Below are 17,427 nucleotides of genomic sequence, written 5' to 3' on the forward strand. Positions count from 1 at the left end.
TAAGATTCTAAGAGGTCACAGGGCTAATAAATGGTAAGGCCGTGATTCGAACCCGGTCAAGCTGACCCCACAGGAAACTTCAGAACTGCCTGCTTCTGCTGAGGCCGAACTGGCCCACTGCTCCCGGGGAGAGGCCCCAGGGTCCCTGGCAGACATCCCAGCCTGTGATTGCATAGGCCCGGCGATGGGGAGCCCCCTCCTGAAGCAGCCTGGCTTCACGTGAGGCCCAGCACTAAGCCTGTGCACACTGAGCCCTTTTGATTCTCCCACAAACCCTATAATAACAGCTTCTATTAGTGTCTCCACTCTGCACATCAGGATTCTAAAGATGAGGGACTTACCCCAAGATCCTCAGAAACGGAGGGTCGCAGTGGGGAAAGCAAGTGCTGGCCAAGCCCACCGAAGGGTAGGGGAGTTAGCCCTCTCAAAGGCAGAGTCCTCGCCCTCAAGTCCCTTCAAGGTCGACCCCACCTCGTCCATCTGTATGGGCACAGGTGTAGGCCAGATGCTCAGGCTGGATGAGGATGGCAACATTACCCCGCCTGCTCAGATCCCACGTGTGTGCCCCAGGTGTGTGCCAGTTACCCGGATCAGTGTTCTTGGAGTTCCCAGAAGGAGCAGTGGATTTGAGTTTGGAAAACTGGGCTCCAAATCCCATCTTTCCAGCTTTCTGTGCAAACCCTCCCCTTCTCTTCCCTGAACCTTCATCGCCTCATCTGTAAAATGGGAGCATCAAGTCTCGTGGAAGGAGTGGAGGTGTTGCAGAACTAATCCCAGTTAATTCAACAAAAACCACTCTTTCCATCTAGGGCTGCTGTCGGGGCAATGCCATGAAATAACTGACAAATGGAAAAGATCTGAATACCATTAGAAACCCGGGGTAGGGCCTGGCAAGTCTGGAATTGTCTGCAGGCGACTGGCTGCTCCAGGTGACCATCACCTGCTGCCGTCACAGAGCATCTGGGCAGGGAAAGGCACGCAGCTGAGTGCGGTCCATAGGCCTATGATCAGCCCATATCAGGGCCAACAACCGCCTTGGGGTGAGGGCCTGGAGGGCCCCCATCAAATGCTTGCTTTAACCCAGAGCCACAAGAATGCTGCATACAAAGCACCCCAACCAAACATTAATCCTCATCTCCGGGGCTGCAAGTCCACTGCACACAGGGGGATCTAAGCCGCCCAGGCTGGGCTGCTGGGCTTCAGGTGCAGGCCCTGCCGCTCGGGGCTCCTTGGTGCAGGCTGGCTCAGGCTGCCCCAGGTGTGTTCACTCTGGGGCCCAGCTCAGGGCAGTGCCTCCAGGGGGAGCTCTTCTCCGGGCGATGGCAGAAGAGCAAGCCCCACAGCACAAGCTCCAGTAAAGTGGCTGCTTTATCATGTCCACCAACATTCACTGGCCAGAGCAAGTTCATGGCCAAGCCCAGTCTCAACGGGGAGAGGAGAGGGGATACTCTGCTTCCAGGGAGAGGGGTGAGCATTTGCCAAGCAAACCAAATTATAGCACTAGTATTTTGGATAGTTTTAAAAAGACCTCATGTGATTCTAATGTTCAGCCAGGGCTAAGAACCATTGACCTACGGTCACGCTGCCTGTCAGCCCGTCAAAACGAAAATCAGGCTTAATGAATTTTACTTTATTTCCTAAAAGCAGTTTGTCTCAACCAGTGTTCATTTTTTCTCGAGGCATGTGTGGGTTTTTTTTTTGTTTGTTTTTTTTGTTTGTTTTTTTTTAAAGAGAGTCCCTGGAATTAACACAACAATTTTTTTTAAAAAACAATCGATTTTAATTAGATCACGAGATTTTAAGTAACAGGCTTATGTATGAGCCCTAGCATGCAGTGCCGAGAAATGGAAAAATGCCGGGATAAGATGTTGTTGGGTAATTGGAAGGAAGGAAGGAATGTGAGCACTTGTGAACACTCGTGAGGACAGGGATTTTTGTCCGGTGGCATCATTGTTGTATCACCGATGCTTAGATGAGTGCCTGACACAGAGTAGGTGCTCAATAAGTAATCCCTCAGTTAATGAAGTGTGCGTTCATAGAGACAGGCTGTCTGGAATAGAAGACTGAATGGTGGATGAGTGGATAGTTGGTGAGAGATAGATGTGTAACTGGATGGATGGGAGGAGGGATGGAGAAAGAATAAGTAGGTGGACAGACAGAATGATCAGAGGGTGGATAATGGAGGGATGGGTGGGTATGACTGGATGGATAGATAGATGAGTAGATGGATAGGAGCATGAATGGTTGGGTGGATGGCTGATTAGGTAGTTGGATAAATGGATGGATACGTGGACAGATGGGAAGGTGGATGGATAAATGAGTGGGTGGGTGGACAGACTGATGCATGGGGGGTATGGCTCATAGATTCGTGGATGCCAGAAGATGGCAGAGACTTCCCAGTGGGTAAACATAGATATTCTGCAAAATTGTTAGTGACCAGGATGTTTTGGTCTCCTCACAGGGTTTTCTGATTTGCTGCTTCCTCCTCCCCACCAAGTGTCTCCTCTGGAGACCGGGGTGAGAGGTGCGAGAGATGGCCACGGAGATCAGTGCTCCGGGCACACAGCGTGCCATCGGGAACGAGGAGTACAGCCTGTACAGCAGCCTGAGCGAGGAGGAGCTGGTCCAGATGGCCATTGAGCAGAGTCTGGCTGACAAGACGCGGGGCCCAACCACTACTGAGGCCTCCCTGTCCACACGTGCCAACCGCCAACCTGCCCATTTCTACCCATGGACCAGGTAGGCCAGGAGAGGCCAACTGGGCCGTTCATAAGGTGCCGGTCCCAAGTGCTATTAATCCAAATCCGAAATGATTTACATTTATTATCTAAGCTTCCTGAGCTCTGACAGTGCCGGGTACTGTGTGAGGCGCTACATGCACTTTGCCTCATTTAATCCTCTTAAGAACCTTCTAGGAGGCTCTGTACTAGATTCCCATTTTGCAGATGAAGAAACTGAAGCTCAAGGCTGAGGAACTAGTCTCAGACCACACAGCGAGTAGATGGGGTTGCAGGGACGGGGCTGGGGCCGGGCCTTGCACTGCTGACCGCATGTTTGAATGCAGTGGACGGATACCCGCGTCTGCCCAGAGCTCCCAACCCCATCTGTGCAGTCTCCCTGGGAAAACTTGTCTGAGATGCAAATGGCATCTCCCCAGCAAGGCGATCCTGCCTCCATGCTCCGGCACCCCCGTCTCAGCATGACCCCACCCTCCCAGCAGCAGGACCGGCTAGAGCAGCACCATGCCACCCCGACGGAGGTATGAGACAGGCCACAGTTGCAATTCCACGTACACCATTTTTTTTTGTGGTTTTTAAAAAGTATATATATATTTTTATTGATTTCAGAGAGGAAGGCAGAGGGAGCGAGAGATAGAAACATCAATGATGAGACAGAATCATTGGTCGGCTGCCTCCTGCACGCCCCACACTGGGTGCCCTGACCGGGAATTGAACCGTGACCTCCTAGTTCACAGGTCAACGCTCAACCACTAAGCCACGCCAGCTGGACTCCACATGCACCATTTTGAATGTCCCAAGAGCCACATTGAAAAGTAGAGAGAAACAGGTGAAATTAACTTATGCCTGAAATATTATCATTTCCACATCATCAATATAAAAAAATCACAGAAAAGATGTGTACATTCTTGTTTTCTCACAGTAAGTCTTTGGAATCCGGTGTCTTTTGCACTTACAGTGCATCTCGACTCAGACTCCCCACATCTCCGGGGCTCACTAGCCCCTGTGGCCAGTGGCGGCCGGACAGGACACCGTCTTGGTAGGGGGTGGGAGCCGGGAACATGATGAAGCACTGGACCTCAGATGCTTTTAGAAAAGAAACACATAAATTTAAAAGATTTTCTGCTCAACAGGAGTCCAAGTCGAGTGTGTGTTGGGAAGTGGCTGACGGGGACGGGGATGGCTGCTACAACTGTGCTATCTTGGGGCCGGGCCTCAGCTCTCATTGTCTCCAGCAGCCAGCTGACTCCCTATGTGGCCCTGGGCGAGTCACCTAACCTTTCTGAAACACAGTCTCCTTTTCGAATAATAATAGCGACAACAATAAACAGACTTTCCCCGGTGTCCAGCCCCAGCTCATAGGGATGAAGGTAGGTGATGGTGCGACTCTGGCCCTTGCCCAGACCATCTCTGCTAGACAGGCTGGGCTAAGGCCCGGGATGTCTGTCACCAGGGAGTCCCTTCTAAAGGGGAAGGCAGGCAGCCTCCTTGGGCAGCTGCGAGGCTCCAGGTTATGGAGCTGCCCCCGAGGACACCCCATCTGGGGACACAACCTGAAAAACAGAAGCCCAGCGCCAAGGACTCGGGGTGCCTTGTGCTCTAGGCCGCTCTGGTTCCTGTCCTGGCCAGTTAGTTCAGCCTAAGTCAGACCACAGCTTCCTCTCTCTCAGGAGGGATCAGACAGAAGAGCAGCCTCCCTCCCACGGAGCCTTCAGCACAAGCCAGCATCCCGGGCCTCGCAGCCTTCTCCCAGCGTGGGAGCCCCACCCGGGAGGCCTGCGTCCAGACTCTGGCCTCCTCCTTCCTCCAGTGGAGAAAGAAGTGGAGACACACTCGTGAGGCCAGTGTAACCACTTACCCAGCCTCCTGAGAAAAAGGCTCTCAGAGAGAAGTAAACTCACTTATCCAAGGTCATGTGGCCCTCACTGACGATCCAGGCACAAGTAACGTCGGGGAGAAGAATTCAGCCCTGCATCTTGTCACTCTCCCCCCAGAAAAAAATTTTTTTAAATATATTTTATTGATTTTTTTAAAGAGAGGAAAGGAGAGGGATAGAGAGTTAGAAACATCAATGAGAGAGAAACATCGATCAGCTGCCTCCTGCACACCCCCTACTGGGGATTGGCCCGCAACCAAGGTACATACCCTTGACTGGAATTGAACCTGGGACCCTTCAGTCCGCAGGCTGACGCTCTATCCACTGAGCCAAACCGGTCAGGGCCAGAAAAAAATTTTTTATTGAAATTATTGGGGTGACATCCTACTTAATAAATAGGGAATATGCTAATTGACCATCACAACCTCACAAATATGGCAGCCCCCACAGCCAATAAGGAAGGAATATGGTAATTGACTGCCACACCCTCAAAATGGCAGCACCCACAGCTACAAGATGGTGGCGCCCAATCCCCTCAGCCCCACTGGGGCAGCAGGCACACAGCACAGCCGGGCCCATCCCCAGGTGGGTCTGGCTGCTTGCATGTCTGCCTCCGGAGTCCCCCAGTCCCGTCAGCCCCCCAGCTGCCCAGGGCCGCACAAGGCTCAGGTAACCAGGGCCAGCTGAGGCTTGCGCTGCCGGCAGTGGCAGCAGCAGAGGTGATTGGGGTGTCGCCTTCCCCTGATCACTGGGTTGTCTCCTGCTTCTGAGGGCTCCTGGATTGTGAGAGGGGGCAGGCTGGGCTAAGGGATCCCCCTCCAGTGCATGAATTTTCATGCACCGAGCCTCTAGTTAGTTAATAAAATTATGTAAGTTTCAGGTGTATAATTCTATAATACATCATCTGTATATTGTATCGTGTGTTCACTATCCCAAGTCAAGTGTGTTTCCATCACCATTTACCCTCCCCTACCTCTCCCTACCCCCTTTCCCTCTGGTAATCACCATACTGTGGTCTGTGTCTGAGTTTTTTTCCTTGCTAATCATCTTCCAAGCCTTGGCCATCTGAGGACTCCCTGAAAGGTGGGCCCAACTTCCCATCCCATGGAGAAGTAGGGTTCCTGCACTGCTGGCCAGAGAGGAACAAAACAGGGGGCCCAAGGTTACTATGGTGGACCAGTCAGAGTGGGACCAGGAAGCTGGGTCTTCAGTCTTCGAACTTCTGCATTTTATTTAAGGTGACATTTCTGAGAAGACAAAGGAGGAAAGTATGAAGCAGGAACTTGCTTGGGCTGATGTGCACACACTGTGAACAATTCAGTCAGTCCATCCGCACTCACGGTGCACTTCTGATGGGCCAGCTTCCTGGCCCTGGATGTGAATCAGGCCTGGTCCCTGCCCTGTCCAAGCTTGAAGTCTGATGAGTATAAAAGGCACAGAAGTACCTGATGACCCAACAGGAAAGGTGTAGCAATGGGGCTTGTCTCAGTGTCAGAGGGACGCAGAAAGGGTCTTTTCACTTAGTCAAGGAGGTGGGCTTTGCAGGATGAATAGGAGTTCACCAAGCAGGGTAGAGGAAGCAAACTTCTTTGAGCCTCAGTTTCCTCATCTGCAAAAAGGAGCTAATTGCATCTCCTGCACAAAGTGGACTCGAGGGTGAAAGAAGATGCATTGTGCCATGTGCCTGTCACAAGGCTTGGCACATAGCAAGCTCTCAACCGGTCTCGGCTATGCGTGTGGGAAGGCAGATGTTGCCACTGGAATTCTGTTCTGTGTGATTCCTCTGCGGCCAGCCCAGAGAGGATGGCTTGGTCAATGGGAGAGGGAGAAACAGAATGCTCACGGGAGGCAGGCGGGTCCCAAAGACCCGAGGGAACGGGATGGAGGTGGCAATGCCGTGGGAGCTCCGCCTCTCTGTACCCGAGAGGGCGGGGGCTGGTTCTCCGGGAATCTGAGGTGGTGGCATGCAGCCAGCCAGCACTGCGACTACCAAATGGGATAGGACCCCTCCAGAGGCCTTGTTTTGTTTCATTCATTTACGTGTATCAAGTGCCTACTGTGTGCCAGGCACTGTGCGCATGACACCTGTGCTTGACATAGGGTTGGTATGAGGACCAGCTGAGAGACAAGCTCAGGGTCTGGGCACCGTGGTGGGCATGGGCAGGCTCTGGAATTTGTGAGCTTCCTCCCTTTGAGGTGCCTGCGTTCAGCCAGGTGCTGCCCAAGCTAACACCTCTCCTGGGGCGGCCTAGGCTTCTCATTCGCCGAGAAGCCAGCGGGCATCACAGCTCCGCTCGCTGCTCTCCCCAAGGCGGAAGCCAGGACAGGGCAGCGGGGAGCTGGTGATGGTGCTGCACTCCTGACCCCCGCCCTGCCCGCCCACACGAAGGACAGGACCCTACCTGGGCCCCTTCTAGAGCACGACCTGCGCCCACATCCCGCCAGCCAGGTTCCTCTCACGTCTGATGAGTCAGCCGTGGTTCCCCTGCTCTGGGCCTGGGCAGGAAGTGGGCTGCAGCCTCAGCAGAGAGAGCACGAAGCCAGTCAGGGCCTGGCTCCCCCGCCAGCCGAGCTGAGACCCACGGCTCGGAGCGCTCGCCCTGCCTGCCCCTAACACCCAGTTCACCACAAGGTCAGGGCTCCCAGAACAAGTCCTCCGGCCCCTTTTCCAGCCCCTCCCCCGCGGCTCTGAGGTGGTGTGTGTGTGTCCTTGTCTCACGTCCCGCTGGCCCCCGAACATCCTGAGGATCAACGAAAAGAAGTGCCCTAGCCCAGCGGGCATGGCTCAGTGGTTGAGCATCGACCTAGGAGCCAGGAGGTCCCTGTTCGATTCCCAGTCAGGGCACATGCCCCGGGTTGCGGGCTCAGTCCCCAGTGTGGGGCATGCAGGAGGCAGCCAATCAAAGGTTCTCTCTCATCATTGATGTTTCTATCGCTCTCTCCCCCTTTCCCTTCCTCTCTGAAATCAATAAAATATATATATTTAAAGAAAGAAGCGCCATGTTGGTCTGCACCCCCAGGTGCTAGTACGGGGCGTGAGCGAGCAGGAACTGAGAGGTTCTTGTTGAACTGATTCGGTTTGCCTGTTTCCTCCTCCGCGAAGTGAGAGCATGGCACCCCTGCCTCCATCCTAGTGGCGGGACCGTGGACCTGAGGCACAAGCCCACTCGCTGCCACCCCCACCGGCCTCCCGGTCTCACGGTTGCTGTCATTGTTACTGTGCCATCAGAGGGAGGGCCTCGTCCTGGGGTGGAGTCTGGGACTTGGCCAGGGCTTACCACCTTGCTGAAAACATCCCAGCTCCGGGAGGGAGAACGTTTGGGTCTGTTTCTGCTGACCTGCCTGGGTTGGATCTTCACGTGGTGTTTGGTTCTTGCTTCATGAATGCACAGAGGCTTCTGAACAGCAGAGCGAGATGCTAGACTTGGAGACTCTTGATGCGTTTCTGTCATTCACAGCACACGGTGCCGTGCCTTGGAGCTTAGTAACCTGTAATAAAATTCAAATGATATTTAAAAAATGGGAGACCACACCTGGGCCAATGCCGAGGGCGGCTGGGACCCCAGGATCGTGTGGAGACCAAAGCCTGCCCAGCGCTCTCCCTGTTACGCACAGGTAATAGTACTGAGCCCGGGGTTTCAGGGCCAGTGGATTGGTCTCTCAGCTGTTTGACACGCTGACTTTCCACGCGAGTTCATCTCAGCAAAGACGCCACGGCTACGACAGCAGCGAGGAACCCCTGGCTTGGTCCTACCTCCTCATTATTTTAAAAATTGCTTTCAGAGAGAAAGGGAGAGGGAGAGAGAGAAACATCAATGATGAGAGAGAATCATTGATCGGCTGCCTCCTGCACGACCCACACTGGAAATCAAGCCCACAACCCGGGCATGTGTCCTGATGGGGAATCGAACCATGACCTCTGGTTCACAGGTCGACGCTCAACCACTGAGCCAGGCCGGCCGGGTCCTACCTCCTCCTTTTGTAAGGGAGGAAACTGAGGCACAAAGAGGGGCAGGGCCTTGTTCAAAGCCACGGGGCCTGTCAGGTGGCCTTAGAGCCGGAGAGGACGAAGAGGCGGGGGAGGTGGTGTCAGCGCTCTGCTCCCTCAGCAGCTGCAGCTGTGTGTGTGTGTGTATGGGGGGAGGGGGGGGCAGCCCCCCACCTTGCAGAGTCCCGGTTTCCTCGTCCATAAAAGGCCGTGATCTTGGCACCCACCTCCAGCGTTAACGAATGAGGAGTGGGTACCCAGGAGAGAGGAGGTGGTGACAAGTAGAAGGGGGTGCAGGAGGTGAAGGTGGTATCAGTGATGAGGATGAGGAAGGGGTGACCTGCCCCCCCCCCCGTGATGGGCTGGAGCAATGGAATCAGGGGTCCTTCCTTCTCTCTCTGACCCCTCACCCCGCCCACGGTGTCCTGGCCTCGCTGAGGTACCCACAGAGTCTGTCGAGTCTGGCCTGTTCTGGAAGTATGGGTCCTACTCAGGGTCAAGTTTCTAGCACCTCCATGCCCCACAGGGTGCTGGTCACCAGTAACAATGTCCTCCCCAACCCCATAGGGCACCCCCCAGAGGGGTGCCCCCAGGGCTGACCTGTTGGAAGGAGGGCCAGCATGGGCCACGTGTCCCATTCGTACTACAACCCAGCCAACCGGATTCGTGCAGTGGCCACCACACCTCCTTTCCCCGCTCCCATCTTCAGAATAGCCGGATGGGGTGGGGAAACGGAGGCTCAGAAAGGCAAAGTAATGATAACATTAATGGTGGACACGACGGAGCACCCCTGTGCGTGGCCCTCTGCTAAGCACGTCACACCGTCCACGCACTGAGACCTCAGCAGCCCTGAGACTAAGGCCCAGCGAAGTTCAGCCTGCCCAAGGTCACATGGCCAGAAAGTGCCAGAGCCTGAATTTGAACCACATTGGTCCGACTCCAAGCCCTGGCCCCTATAACCTTCCACAGCATCCTTTTGCTCAAACCTTTATTTATTTTTTAAAAATATTTTTTATTGATTACAGAGAGGAAGGGAGAGGGAGAGAGAGAGAGAAAAACATCAATGATGTGAGAGAATCATTGATCGGCTGCCACCTGCATGTCCCCTACTGGGGATCATGCCTGAAACCCAAGCACATGCCCTGACCGGGAATCGAACCCATGACCTCCTGGTTCATAGGGCGACGCTCAACCACTGAGCCACCCCGGGCCGGGCTGCTGACACCTTTCTACTAGACGTTCCCAGCCCTGGGACGCAGGCCTCGCTCAGGAGGAGCCGGCCAGGTGGGGTAGGGACGAAGACCAGCCTGGCTTTCAGCTTCGCTCCCCTGCCCCCACCCCCACGAAGCTCTTGTCCATCCCCGTTAGGACGGGGCCTGGCCAGCCCCGAGGCTGAGCCCCTTTCATCCTGGGACCTGCGGCTGACACGTCTCACATCCTCCCGGGCGAAGAATGTCACCTTGTTTCCTATCTGCCTCCTGTGTGGTTGGCTGGGGAAGGGGGACCGCAGGAGTGGGGGTGAGGTTAACCTCATTGTTGTCTTATATGGTCATTTAAATCTCCCAGGGCTTCCTCCAAGGGCCAAAAATAATCCGAGACACAGCAGCTGTGTCCAGCGCGGAGCGGACCGGGCCATCTGCTTTGGTTCAGAGCCCTGCGTCTGTCTGTCAGTCTCTCCCCCTCGCGCTCCCTCTGTCCTCGGACCTGCCTCTGGCCATGACCTGCTTCTCATATGCAGAGTATTTTTCCCTCTTTCACTCCTGCCCTGCACCCTCCAGGTCCACGGCGCCACCCGAGAGCGGCTCGGCCCACCTGGGCCTGTTCCAGGGGGTCATGCAGAAATACAACCGCAACAAGGCCTCCCAGCTGGCGTAAGTGACCCCCGGCCTGCCCCCCCTGCTCCGCCCCCGACTATCCAGGCTCCTCTCCCAACTGGGGATGGTGGGGGAGGGGGTGGGGAGCCAGGCCCCAGGCCCCAGGCAGGGGGGCACTCTGGGGGGACCTCCCAGGCACACCCCTCCCTAGGGTATCCCCCTGAGACCCAGTGCTCCTGCTGAGCTGGGCTTGGTGGTCACAGACTCTGCCCTCGAGCGATGGCCAGGCTGTGGCTGTGATGAACCCCTCAAAGCCCCAGACGAGCCCTGTGTGCTGGGGCTCTGAATCTGGGGTCCCAGCAGGGGAGCCGGCCCTAGAACCTCGGGGTTCGGAGCTGGGAGCTGATAAGTCAGCCACACCCTCTGTCTCAGTTCCCCCGACCCCTGGTCATCACTGCGGGGGGCAGGGTTCGTTTCGCTTTGTTGCCTTTATTAGTTAAGTGCCAGGTGCTAAAACCCAGAAATAATTGAGTTACCGATTACCGGAGGATCTGTCTGCCGGCACCAGGGTGCTGGGCTAGGTGTGTCCGGGGGAAATAGCTCGGTACCGTTCGCCTCTCTCTCCCCACATGGACCCCAGACGCCGCTAAAGCAAAAGAAGGGCCATTGCTGGCACCCTATTCGCTTGCCCGGTTATGTTGGGGAGAGGGGAGGAGGCCATGGCCAATCTTCTGCTCCCCGTCCCCGGCCCATTCGGAGCCCCCACTTCCTTGGTGCTGCAGGTGGGAGTTTGAGTGTGGAGGAGACCCGGGGTCTGGTCTCGGCTGCCGAGGTTTCCCGTGACCGCCCGGGAGACGCTGTGAGGTTGGAGGGCAGAGTGGCCTCCAGGGTCCTGTTCAGGTCCTTGGTTTCTGAGGGCCTGACACCCCAGGGCCACTCCCACCCTCGGGGCGGGACTCTGGCTGGGCTCACAGAGGAGGACACCCGGGCTGGTGGCGGGCCCTGAGGGTGTTCTCAGGATGCCGCGCCCCCCAAGGCCACAAGAACAGCCGGCCGCCTCTTTCCACTTCAGCCGGGGCCCCCAGGAGGCCTTCAAGGGAGACGGACACATACCCCCCTGGGGCTTTTCCCGACGCCAGCGGGGGCTGCTCTGGCCGCTCGTCAGAGGAACTCATCAGGGTGGCAGTGATGGCGCTGATGGGGATTCCAGGGCTTATCTGGTCAGTTACCCATCGTCCTTGCTGGGTCTGTAACTTAACTGGCATCTGAGCTCCGAAGCTATTAATAACCTAACGGAGAGGCTGAGCGTCAGGGGGAAGTCCGCTGCGGCTGGAGGAAGCAGTGGGAGGGTAGAGGGGCTGGCCCTGGAGACCCTCGGGGCCTATCGCCTCGGACAGGGGTGGGGCCTGTCACTTCTCCACCTGGGAAGTGGGGCCACGTCTGCAGAATGTTCCCCAGGAGTAGATCTGGGAGTCATAGGCATCAGGGTCTTCACTGACTCTCCAAGGGTGGGGGGAGGGAGCTCTGTGAATGCATGCATGATGAATGAATGAATGAATGAATGAATGAATGAACGAATGGAGTGGCTTTAATGAGCCAAGCAGAGAAGTTATCATTTGTATTAGCCCCGAATTCTTTTTGACATTCAGAGTTTTAAATGGATTGATTAATCAGATTGGTTAACCCTTCTAGAACGTAAGTCTTTCAGCTGCTAAATGTTCTGGGGTGAGGATAAAGGTCAGGAGCAAGAAGAGGGTTGCTGAGTGCAGAGTCCCCCTCGGAGGGGTCTGTGCCTTCGTTTCAGAGCTGCTCAACGTGCAATCGGGCCCCAGGGGTGAAGGTGCTCGGTCAGTGTGGGAAGGTGGTGGAGTATCGCTAACACCGCCCACGCGGTCAGTTTCCATCCCTTCGGAGGCCGGCACTGTAAACTCCAATTCTCTCGGCGGACATGGTCTTGGTGTAACACTAGAGGCGGCCACAAACAACCACAGGGACAGAGGGGTCCCCTAATTCTCTTTCAGCCACCAATGAGCTTTGTCTAAAAGAAACCCCGTTTCCAGCTGTGTAAGTGGAGGAGCTTGCCATGTCTCAACCATTTCTAGTAGTTTCCCTACGTGGCGGGCGTTTGGAGATGAAAGCTGTGGAAACGCCCCAGGATGCTCACAGGGGACTGAACGCTGGCAAGGCTTGATCCGGACCCACACGTACCTTGTAGGCCAGTGTGTCCTCCAGATGCTCCCGGGAGGCCATTGCCACACATGTTTTGAACAAGATGTCAATGAAATTCCCAAAGAAACAAGCAAAACTCTGATTTAAAAAAAAAAAAAAAAAGGAAACAGAAGGGATGAAGGTGTGAAATAATTCCCTGGTTCTGAATTTTTCCTTCCTCTCTCCCTCCTTTCCCTCTTTCTCTCTCTCTTCCTTCTTTTCTCTTTTCTTTTCTTTTCTTTTTCTTTCTTTCTTTCTTTCTTTCTTTCTTTCTTTCTTTCTCTCTTTCTTTCTTTCTGCAAATATTTATTTAGCACCTATTATGGGCCAGCACTGATTTGGCTGTGGGAATTGAATCATGAGAAATAAAAGAAAGACACAGTCACCATCTTCTTGGAGCTCATAGTCCGGTGGGGGAGACAGACAGTGGTCAAACAGTCATTCAAAAACATTGAGGGCCAGTGGTTATATGAGGGCTTATGACTGGAGGCAGCGAGAGGCTGACCTGGCCAGGCAGGCTGAGGAAGCTGCGACGGAGCTGAGATCTGGAGGGGCCAAGGTCAGGGCCAAGGTCAGGGCCGAGGTCAGGCCGAGCTCCCAGGGCACACTCCTGTGGGTTAGGATTATTCTCCTTATTGCAGAGGACACAGGCTGCAGGGGGGCTGAGCACCTGTCCAGACCAGCAGGGACAAGCGGGGCAGATGATCCCACAGCTTGCACCGCTCCTGGCCACCAGCAGGCCCTGGCTTCCCAGAGAGAGGTGGCCTGGCCCAGCCCGTGTCTGCCTGGGTTCTGAGGAGGCCCCATCCCTCGTTCTCACAGGCCCGTGGACCCTGTGCTAAAGGCCATCAAGGAAGATGATGAAGAGGCCCTGAAGGCCATGATGCAGGCGGGGCGGAATCTCGCAGAGGCCAACAAGGAGGGCTGGCTGCCGCTGCACGAGGCGGCCTACTACGGCCAGCTGAGCTGCCTGAAGGCCCTGCACCGAGGTGAGGCCGCCGCTCTGGGTGCAGCCGGGCCTGGGAGTGGGACTCAGGGCGAGGGCTCCTCCTCCGACAGCCTCGTGCTCTTTGCCCCACAGCCTGGGTGACAAGCTTCACTCCTGAGTTCAAGTCTCCAAGGTGGGGAAGGGTAAATGACTTGTCCCTGAATGCAATGACCTCCTCTCACCCACCCAACCTCTCTGGACCTCCCAGGACAGGAGAGCCTAATTCCTAGAAAAGGAAGGAGGGGGGCTTGGCTTTGGGGAGAGCTACTACCAGCTTGTTCTAGAATGTTCCAGAGGTTGATGTGGTGTGGAAAATACTGCAGCTGTGCCTGTGCCGGCCAAGGCCGTCCCCCACAGCTGTGGGACCCTGGGTGAATCATGCCTCCTCTCTGAGCCTCGGCTTCCCCCCAAGCCAGATGTGGGTGGGGAACACCTGCAGCAGCAGCACAGACCCCAGACAGCCTACCGTACTCTCGGGCAAAAACAGCTGCATGAGACCGAGCTTCCAGCAGTGGCCGCTGAGACTGTAAGGGATGGACAGGGTCATTCTCAGAAGGAGGAGGTTCAACCAGGGAAGGCTTCCCAGAGGAGGTGGCATCTGAGCTGGACGAATATGACCGGGAAGCTGAAACAGCCCTGTGAAAACTACTGAGTCCGGGGCCAAGGTGACAAAGGCAGGCTGGGTGGTCAATTTAGGCAGGTGCCACATAAGTCTGTCCTTGGAATTGGGAGGAAACTCTGACCAGCTCTGTGTTGGGGTGGGGCGGGGGGCGGAGGGGAGAGGCAGGTATTTTCCTCTTTGATGAGTGCACAGCCTGTCCTCCCCAGCATACCCAGCAACCATCGACCAGCGCACCCTGCAGGAGGAAACAGCCCTTTACCTGGCAACGTGCAGGGGACACCTGGACTGCCTCCAATCCCTGCTGCAGGCTGGGGCCGAGCCCGACATCTCCAACAAGTCCCGAGAAACACCTCTCTACAAAGGTGAGCCCCCCTGGTGGGCTTCCCGGAGGAAGAGTCTGGAAGCTAGGTGGGCGATGGGGAGCGTTGCTCCTGAGGTGCATGCCCCCGGCCCCATGGGGTCTACTTGAAGGGGCAGCCTCACTCAGATGCATGACGTAGGCCACTGATTCCCTCATTCGTGCTTGTATTCGGTCAACGTTTCCCAAGTCCTCCCCTGGGCTAGGCAGGCCGAGGAGCACTGAGGGCTCAGAATGGGAAAGAACCATCCATGCCTGAGTCTTCTCCCAGGCCAGTGGGCATCGACTCACATAATAGTCAGCTAAGGGCGGTGAAGAGCGTGGCTCTAGGCACCTGTGAGCACAGGGCAGGGGCCCTGCCATGGGGAAGGGCACCCCCAGGAGGGTGGGCCTGGGCTGAGCCTGAACAGGAGGGATCTGCCGGCTGGACAAGCAAGGGGAAAGCACAGGCAAAGACAAAGAGGTGTGGGAGAGAATTTGTACCTCTGGGATGCTTAAGAAAACCAAAAACTGGTGGCTGAATCAATACATCATCCAAGGACATTGCAACCCTAGCAAGTGCCCAGAGTGAAAATCTGAATAATCATAATAGCTGACATGTATTGAGAGCTTTCTATATGCCAGGCACTGTCCTTTTATTTATATACTAGAGGCCCGTTGCACAAAGAGATTCGTGCAATAGGCCTTCCTTCCCTTGGCTTCCAGCACTGGTTTTCCTCCGGCACCTGGGACCCAGGCCTTCACTCCTGCTGGAGTCTGCCGCCTTTGCTGCAGACTCCGTCCGGCCAGAGTCTGCCTTCTTCACTGCAGATTCAGGCCGGAGTCTGCTGTCTCCGTCTTCGGCTTCTCTGTGGCCAGAGTGCCGCTCCTGTACATCCCTTCACCCCGCGCCCTCCCTCTCATAGCAGGCATCCTGCCCCGCCCAGCCACTCCGCAAGTGGAGCAGCTGGGCGGCCGCCATCTTTCTCCTTCTAATTTGCATATTCCCTCCTGATTGGCTGGTGGGACTAGTGGAGTGATGGTTAATTTGCATGTTTCTCTTTTATTAGTGCAGACTAGAGGCCTGGTGCACAGATTCGTGCACAGGTGGGGTCCCTCGGCCTGCCTGTGGGGATTGGGCCGAAACCAGCTCTCCGACATCCCCCGAGGGGGTCCCAGATTGTGAGAGGGCGGTTCTCGGGTGATGCACCCCAGAATTGGGCTCCCTCCTCTCTGGTTCTGGGTGCGTCACCCGAGAACCACAGCTGCCAAGTCACTGTAGCTCGGCAGCTCCTGAGTTGAGCATCTGCCCCCTGGTGGTCAGTGTGTGTCATAGCTACCAGTTGGACAGTCGCTTAGGCTTTTATATATATAGATGAGGTAGGCACTGCTAGCATACCCATTTCACAGATGGGGTGCTTCGCCTGGGGTCCTGTCTGAAACACTACACAGGCAGCCCCATTCCTCCTCCCAGCCCCCTGGCTGAGCCGGAGAAGCTTCCAGGGGTAGTTCATTGGACAAGTGCCCCGGCTCCCTGGTGACAACTCTGGCCAGAGCAAAGAGTGCACTCGGGGTCTAGAGAGAGGAGGCTTAAAAGGGGGTTGGGGCAGGTTAAGACAGACTTGATGAACTGTATTCAGGGGACAACTTCTACCCCAAATTAAGTGAGCAGCCTCTGAGGAGGGGTTTTGAGCAGGAATGTGGCCTGTCCTCCTCCTCGGGCCTTGGCAATGTGGAAGGCTGATGCAGGTCACACTGGAAAGGGGCATGAGATCAGGCATCCTGGGACATTCCAGGGGACAGAGATTTTCTGGACCAAACAACCTGGGTTTGAATCCCAGTTCTGCCACTTCCTGTCTGTGTGACCTCGGACAAGTCACTTAACCTCTCTGTGCCTCATTTTCCTCCTCTGTGAAAAGGGATAATAACACTACATATCTCAAGGATGGTTGGGAGCATTAAATTAGTTAGTCATGTAAAGTGCTCAGAACAGAGTGCCTGGCACATAACCAGTGCTATATGCACATCAACAAATATTAATGCTAATTAGTATTACTATTACTTTTAGTTGTATGTCCTATGCAGACACTGAATCTTAGCGCTGACCTGGTGGATATTTGTTGAATGAATGGCTGATGAGTGAATGAATGAATGAATGAATGAACGAATGAACAAACGAATGATGTCTTGGCTGGCCAGGTCTTGCCAGGGGCCCTGCTGACCGTCTCGCTTCTCCCCGGGCACAGCCTGTGAGCGCAAGAACGTGGAGGCGGTGAGGATCCTGGTGCAGTACAACGCGGACACCAACCACCGCTGCAACCGAGGCTGGACAGCTCTGCATGAGTCCGTTTCTCGCAATGACCTGGAGGTCATGGAGATCCTGGTGAGCAGCGGCGCCAAGGTGGAATCCAAGAATGCCTACGGCATCACCCCCCTGTTCGTGGCCGCCCAGAGCGGGCAGCTGGAGGCACTGAGGTTCCTGGCCAAGCACGGTGAGTGCGGAGGATCCCTGGGTTATGGAGTCCCCCAGGGGTACAGCTCGGAAGGTCCTCAGGGATCCACTCTAAGGGCAGGTTTCGGTGTCACCGCGTGGGCACACTCTGAGGATCTCGGAGTGCTGTGTCGAGAAGGGTTCTGAGGTTGTGTCTAGGCTCCGTGGGAAACCTGTTGAGATCCACCAGTGATGCCTGAAATTAGGCGCAAACTTGGTGGTGGTGGGGGTGGGGGGGTGTGTGTGTGGAGTGGAACACCAGCCCCTATTGGCGATCTCTAATCGAGCCCCACATCCCTGTTTTACAAATGAGGAATCTGAGGCCCGGAAAGGGGAAGTGAGTTCTCGATAGTCACATAGCAAAT

General features: G+C 55.5%; 1 protein-coding gene across 1 annotated transcript in view; it reads left to right on the forward strand.

The window, feature by feature from the left end:
- ASB2 (ankyrin repeat and SOCS box containing 2) overlaps nt 1-17,427 on the forward strand; it is a 35,569-nt gene that overhangs the window by 5,807 nt on the left and 12,335 nt on the right. The window contains exons 2-6 of the mRNA XM_008159934.3: nt 2,462-2,739; nt 10,381-10,473; nt 13,447-13,613; nt 14,441-14,596; nt 16,818-17,063. Of these exons, the coding sequence (XP_008158156.1) occupies nt 2,534-2,739; nt 10,381-10,473; nt 13,447-13,613; nt 14,441-14,596; nt 16,818-17,063 (868 nt within the window). The 5' untranslated portion in view covers nt 2,462-2,533. The remainder of the gene's footprint in view (nt 1-2,461; nt 2,740-10,380; nt 10,474-13,446; nt 13,614-14,440; nt 14,597-16,817; nt 17,064-17,427) is intronic.

This window comes from Eptesicus fuscus, chromosome 5 (genome assembly GCF_027574615.1).
Source record: "Eptesicus fuscus isolate TK198812 chromosome 5, DD_ASM_mEF_20220401, whole genome shotgun sequence".
NCBI classification, from domain to species: Eukaryota; Metazoa; Chordata; class Mammalia; order Chiroptera; family Vespertilionidae; genus Eptesicus; species Eptesicus fuscus.